The sequence below is a fragment of the Psammomys obesus genome, unplaced genomic scaffold (genome assembly GCF_907164565.1).
Source record: "Psammomys obesus unplaced genomic scaffold, mPsaObe1.curated_primary_1811, whole genome shotgun sequence".
Taxonomy (NCBI): Eukaryota; Metazoa; Chordata; class Mammalia; order Rodentia; family Muridae; genus Psammomys; species Psammomys obesus.
Window position 1 is genome coordinate 22,402,306 of NW_026585504.1, and position 7,396 is coordinate 22,409,701.

A 7,396-nucleotide genomic window follows, 5' to 3' on the forward strand; every position below is an offset into this window, starting at 1 on the left:
TCTCTCTCTCTCTCTCTCTCTCTCTCTCTCTCTCTCTCTCTCTCTCAACAGGGTTTCTCTGTGTGTAGTCCTGGCTATCCTGGAACTTTCTCTGAAAACCAGGCTGGCCTCAAACTCAAAGATCTACCTACCTCTGCCTCCTGAGTGCTGGGATTCAAGGTGTGTGCCATCCAGCCAAATCTTTCTTCTTAACAGACATCTTAATTTAGCCTGATTTATATATGTCCATATCAAGTAGAACATACCCAAGACCAGGAAGAGTCTCTCTTCAAGTATGATTTAAACATTGAAAACCCTAAGTTGTCTGTCCCATACTTTGAACCACTTTTTCAACCTTAAGAAGATTGGCTAATAGTTACTTCTTAATGCTTTAAGTATTAATGTTTAGGGAATGAAAATTGCTAGTTTGAAATGATTATACTTAAGCCTGTGTACCAGAATATGGAGAGCATAGAAGTGATTTCTCCTTCTTGCAGAAAGATACAAAGATTGGTGGTCATTTAGCCCTTACAGCATTCACAGCATTATTGCACATGGTTGGCATTCAATAAATGTCTTGCCTTGAATTGAATATTTAAAAAAAAAAAACACCTTTATATTTTATAAGAAGTTACTGCTGTGCTCATGCCGCCCACTAAGAGCTTAGCCAATTTCTAAAAGCTTCACAATAACAAAATATAATGATTTAAATGCTCTGGCCTAGGTTTAATTGGGCTGATGCCTCTTGTTGGGTCTGGTTCAACTTGTTTTTTTCAGTTGTTTGCTCTCTGCAGAAGCAGCCTGTCCCATGTTTAATTTCAGTATCCGACCAAACATCTTCCTGGGAGTTGCTGAAGGCTCACCACAGTACAAAAAGTGGTACTTCGAGTTAATTATCGACCAGGTGGACCCTTTCCTAACAGCAGAGCCCACACATCTGCGGGTGGGCTGGGCCTCCTCTTCAGGCTATGCCCCATACCCTGGAGGTGGAGAAGGATGGGGAGGCAATGGCGTTGGTGATGACCTGTACTCCTATGGTTTTGATGGACTCCATCTTTGGTCAGGTGAGTATCTTGCGAAGGCTTCCACCCTCTATTCTATTGCTGAAAATAACTGAGACTCATAGTGTTCACTTTGCATTGAAATGACAGTAATGCTTAAATCCCATGAGAGTATTGGGTGGGAAGAGGATCAAGTTTAAAAAAGCTTCATTTATAGATTTATTCTGTGAGTGCCTTGCTCTGTCACCCAGCATAAATCACTTAACTTAAGCTCACTGTTGCAATTTTAAGTGTAAAATGCCCATCACAGGCTCACGTATTTGAATTCTTGATCACCAGCTGGTAGCACTTTCTTGAGAAATTGTGGTACTGTTAAGTGTCTAGGCACCTATTTAGAGGAAGCAGGTCATTGGAGTTGTACCTTGAGATTTATAGTCAAGCCCAACTTTCCGTCCTTTCTCTACTTTCTAGTCCACTGGTATATTAGCAAACTGCCACTCATTGAAACATCCACAGATCCACCTGCCACGATGCCTCCCTTGCTAAGATGACTATAAACACACATAGGTCTTTCCTCCCTGTCTTATAGATATTTGATCACAGCAATAAGAAAAAATACCTAATACACTTGGTATCTGCATCTGTCAGTCCTTATTTCAAATAGTGTTGTTAGGGTTTTTGAATAAGCACATTGTCAATACTCAGCTCTCTTTAGTGGGCAGTGAGCTGCATGCTTTACTGTCCTAAAAACCTTTGATGCAGCAGATAATGAACACATGTTATAGATAATAGCAACTGATACACAAGGACACTAAGAAATGTCATCAGTCACCCTGGGAAGGTTCCTGATCTGATGATGTTATCAAGACCATGATGTCAACACTACTTGCTGCTTCAAGTTAGGATTTTTAGCATCTGTAGGTTACTGTTAATCTCAAAAAGAATTCAAAGCTTTAAAAAAAAAAAGATAAATAACTGGTGTTTTTTTCATGCATATCCATGGGCTATGAATGTGAAGGGATGGTTGTTTCCGCCTGGGTGGAAAATACAAGACTACCTCTAAGGTTTCCACCCTAAACCTCTCCTGCTTATCGTCCAAAGCATGTATTGTCTATGTTTTCTTAAGAGATAGCGTGTGCCTGGTAAAAATGCCTTAGAGAAGCACGGTGTGACATAACTCTACAGAGGAGCCATGATACAAAGTCTTCCTTAAATTCAGTATGAGAGAAAAGTTTCTCAACAAGACGAAACTGCATACTGAATTTTCTGTGTAACTGAGAACCGCATACCCATCACATTTTCCTTTTCCCTTAGACCAGTGTTTCTCAACCTTCCGGATACTATGACCCTTTAATAAAGTTCTTCAAGTTGTGGTGACCCCAATTATAAAACCATTTTTGCTATTCATAACTGTGAGTTTGCTACTGTTATGAATAGGAATAAGATTTGTGTTCACAATGGCCTTAGACCACGCCTCTTTGACCCTCAAGGGGGAGTCATGACCCACAGGTTGGGAACCACTTCTTTAAACTATACACTGCCTATTACCAAACTATTGTCTTTTGAGATTCTGGTGGCATGCTTCTTGGAGTGATCTTTAATTTGTTAATATTAAGTTTCTTCTTAATATTTGTGCCGTTCTGTATGCAGTTTAAAAGTTTTAGAGCTATTATAAATATCCTCATTTGTACAATTTTCTATCCTGAACCATGAGAGTGATGGGGGGGATACAAATGTCTACTTGTGTTCTTTGTGTCCCAAGGGACAACCTGCAACAGGAAAAAAAAAAAAACTGCAAAGTGGCAGGGTGAGATAAACGGAAGGAAATTCATCTTGCTTTCTACCCCCCCCCCCAAAAAAAATTACCTTCCCTGGTTCTTCATAGATATAGCTTCCCTTTCTACTTCTCCAAGTCTCACTGTGGAATCACTGAGTCTGGAGGTGCACAGTAGGACCCTTTAGCTTAGGTTTACCACCAGATGATATACACTAACTCTGGGAAGTGAAGAGTGACTGTGAATGGAAAGTGAAGAAAGCTTACACGTGTTGGCAACTCCTGAGATGGCAGAATGAAGTCTGTGAGTGACTGAATGAGCTTCACTTGAGGACCCATCTCCACACTGCCTACTGATGACTCTGGTCTCATTACTCCAAGTCTGCCTGCTCCAAAGAATCCAGACCATGCAGAGGACTCTGCAGAGAGACTGAGAAAACAGAAATTGCAGCCAACTCAATAGGCAAAGCATATTGGACTCTTGTTTCAAAGGCAAATCAATCATTCTCAAAGGAAAAACTTTACTTCATCCTTTTTGGTTCTGCGGTAGTACACTTAGGCACTTAGGAAACTCTTGTGTCTATGAAGACACTTGGGAATGAATAGTTCAGTGAGTCCAGAGGCAAAAAACTAACAATGACAAATCAAGAAGGGCCATACTCATGTGCATTTCAGGACCTGGACATCATAATTGCACAATACTGCAGGAGTGGATAGTTGCCCCTATCCAGTTCTTCATTTGTCCCATCCTGTGTCTTATGAAGCCCAACCAAGCTAGATGATCCAGGGCCACACTGGTCACCATGAGCAGGAGCTCTGTGATATTGGAGAACTGAGAAGACAGCTAGAAACTCAGCTTGTTTTGAGTCTGAGCATTACACATGTTTTATGATATAATGTAGGAGAGTGTGCTCAATGGCCTTAGTCCTGTAGCTCCCTACCACCTGGTGAGCTGTAGAGAAGACAGTGTCTATAAGATTTACACTTCTCATTCTCACTCACTGAATCCCAAGGCTTCCTTAAATCCAGACTACATCATCCTGACTTCTCAAGCTCCACACAAGAAACATCTATCTTGTCGGAGGCATTCCAGGTAAATATATCAGCATGTGCTTCAGCTGAAGAAATAAGGTGTCTGTTAATGATTCCCACCAGGACGGCAGAGAATTTCAGGCATCCAAGGAAAGGATAATTGTCTGACGGATAAATGGCACAAAAATAACACTCAGTTTATAGAGGAGAGAATGGAGGATGATTAGGGAGAAAGATTGGAAACCAGTCATGACAAATTTTGTTCTTTTCCTTGAGATTTATGTTTCCAGGTCCACTAACTTTATAGTGTGTACATAAATTAAGGCACTGACTTGAACTGATGTGTAACATATTTATTAAAGAACAATCGATTTAGTAGTTGGAAAGAATTGCAATGCTGACATTTTACCAGTGGAAAAGGGTCAAGGAAAAAAAAAACCAGCATGACTCTCCCATGCACCCAATTCTTGATTAGGGGAGAGGTACTTGGCAAATTGCTTACTTTTGAAGAGACTTTCTTTAATTAGAACAAGGTATAAAGTTGGAGATGGTGGTACACGCTTGTAAACTCAGCTATTAAGAATGATGAGGCAAGCTGGACAGTGGTGGCACACATCTTTAATCCCAGCACTCAGGAGGCAGAGGCAGGCAGATATCTGTGTGGCCAGCCTGGTCCACAGTGTGAGTTTTAGGATAGCCAGGGCTACACAGAGAAATGCTGTCACAGGAAAAAAATAAAAATAAAATAGAGAGAGAGAGAAGAAAAAAAGAATGCTGAGGCATGCTCATTGTGTTTTCCCATCTCTCAGTAGTAGCCTCTAAAGTATGTCTGTCTGCCTGATGCATGCCTCCAGGCACCCATATTTTTATTTCTGCTCTCTACTCACCAGGCCGGATACCCAGAGCTGTAGCCTCCATCAACCAGCACCTGCTGAAGTCAGATGATGTGGTGAGCTGCTGCCTTGACCTTGGAGTACCCAGCATTTCTTTCCGAATCAATGGACAGCCTGTGCAGGGGATGTTTGAGAATTTCAACACAGATGGACTCTTCTTCCCAGTGATGAGCTTTTCAGCTGGTGTCAAGTAAGTTATGGCTGAAATTTCCTAGAAAATAGCTATGACCCCTACCTTAAAACTTCCACATCACCTTCTTGAGACGAGGAACCAATCATTTCTTTTAGGGTTTTGTCTCAGAAGCCAAATTACTCCCAAGAGAGTGATGGCAAAAGGGCAAGAGGCAACCAAACTCATTTCCTCCACCTACTTACTGCATAGCTACCTCCTGCCAGCGCTATACTAGGTACTCTGATACAATGCATGAGAAATCCTAAGAATAACACATCCTCATTATGAAAACCTTGACAGAAATAATTACAAACATCACAGTAAAAGCCACGCTCTGATTTTTTTTATTTTATTTATTTTATTTTGGGATTTTCAAGACAAGGTTTCTCTGTGTAGTTCTGCCTGTCCTGGAACTCACTTTATAGTCCAGGCTGGCCTCAGACTCAGAGATCTGCCTGCCTCTGCCTCACCAAGTGCTGGAATTAAAGACATGTACCACCACCACCCAGCACTTCTTTCAAATCTAATGCTTAGCTATAATCGCTGTTAATATTTTGTTCTATTCATCTTTGGCTACAAATGTGTGTAAACTTTCTAAATTGCAGTCACTGCAACCATGAGGTATAATTTTTTTTCCACTCAGAAATAAGTAATGAGACTTTTCCTGACTCATTAGGCACCCTCAAAATTATTTTTACAGCCACATAATCTCTCTCTATTTCACTGCCTCTAATATAGCCATTACTTTAGTGATATGTTTTATGCCACTTGTACTTCTGTTGTTACAAATAGCATTGTTCAGACCTGCCTGCATATAAGCCTTGTTCTGCATTGCTGTTTTCTTCCCCTCAGAAGAAAGGAAAAAAATGCATTACTTTTTAAGATCCAAAGTTATAATGATGTGGCCAAATTGATTTTTAGAAAAATTCCATTAACTGTTAGGAGTCTCTTATCAATAATTGTAAAGCGTATGATTCTTTGAAAACCATAAATTTGTCCAGGCCGCATTTTCCAGCAGATGTAACCTGTAACCTAAACTCAAATTGTAGCAAATCTGTCAGCAATAGAAATTCAACAGCATAATTCCTATGAATGTTTGTATGTTTAACTGCAGAGTTATTTGTAAGTCCGAAAATTGGATAGTGCTTCTCCTCTGGCTGGTGGATCTGTTTGAATATGTGCATGCTACACACACACACACCTTTTTTTTTTTTTGAATGCTTATGGATTCCAAAGCCCAAAATACATCTTTAGAGATTCCAGATAAAATATCTGAGCCTGTGATATCATTTAAAGCAACATATTTGGGGAGCAAGGAAGATAGCTCAGTTATGTATGTCGGCACACACACACACACACACACACACACACATACACACACACACAAAGTTGCATTCAGTCTTAAGGCTACATATAAAACTAAGCCGGGAGACTGCATCCACTCGTGATGTGTCTATCAGTGCTGAGGGGTGGGGGTGATGAACAGGTCCCCAGGGGCCACTGAACCAGCCAGCTCAGCAAACGTGGCAAAGGCAAGGCCGCTGAGAGACCCTGTCTCAAAAAGAGGCAAATGATGCCCGAGGATCAGCATCCAAGGTTGTCCGCTGATCTCCACACGCATGTATACACATGAGCGTGTGCACAGCACACACACATACAAAAAAGTAAAGCAACGCATGAAAGTGCCCAATGGATTGAATCCATGCTACTTTTACTGTTGTTGGTTCTTTTTTTTATTTTGCCCATTTGAAATAATAAAGCATGTTTTTCTTCTTAATGTTCTTTGTCCACCCGGTACTTTTTTTTTTTTTTTTTTGATGATTTTTTGGTCTTAGCCTCTCTCATATTAATTTTGGACAGTTTTCTTGTTAATCAAGTTATATTTAAGGCCATTAATCTGTTTCTTATAGCTTCAATATTTCTTCCAACTTATGATTTACCTTTTATGGTTGGTTTTTATCCTATTTCATTTTTTAAAAAAGCAATGTAAGTAAAAAAACATATGAACCCAAAATAGTACCATTCAAATTATGTCTTCTATATAGATAATTTGCATTAATCTGGGCATGTACTGGGCATGCCATTTATTTTTATATTCTACTGCTTACTATTGTATTCATGATTCTGCCCCTCTTTCCTGTACCGGATGAGTGCTGTTTTAACTATCTTAGCCTTGTTACACATTTCCTTGTCTGTAAGTCAGGAGTCCCCACTAAGCCCTCTTTCCCAAAACGGTCTCAGCCATTCTGTTCTCAAGCTCTGTATTTTAAAGAGCTCATATCTGACTGAGGCAGACATGGAGTCACAGTTTCAGTCACACACATACAATGGCTATAGCCTTGGATAGCACCGAACAGTGCAACGGGAGCAGGGTATGAGAACAGGAGCTTAGCACAGAGCGAAAAGCAGCCACCACAAAGCCCCTGGGTAAGATTTCCAGGATGAAACCACTGGCCTGGGCTTCAGCACTCATGAACATTAACAAAGCCAGGCATGGTTGTGTGTGTGTGTGTGTGTGTGTGTGTGTGTGTGTGTGTGTGTGTGT

General features: G+C 40.6%; 1 protein-coding gene across 1 annotated transcript in view; it reads left to right on the forward strand.

Moving 5' to 3' along the window:
- The window catches only part of Ryr3 (ryanodine receptor 3), a 530,745-nt gene that overhangs the window by 287,847 nt on the left and 235,502 nt on the right, over positions 1-7,396 (forward strand). Inside the window, exons 18-19 of the mRNA XM_055599056.1 lie at positions 802-1,043; positions 4,677-4,869. Of these exons, the coding sequence (XP_055455031.1) occupies positions 802-1,043; positions 4,677-4,869 (435 nt within the window). The remainder of the gene's footprint in view (positions 1-801; positions 1,044-4,676; positions 4,870-7,396) is intronic.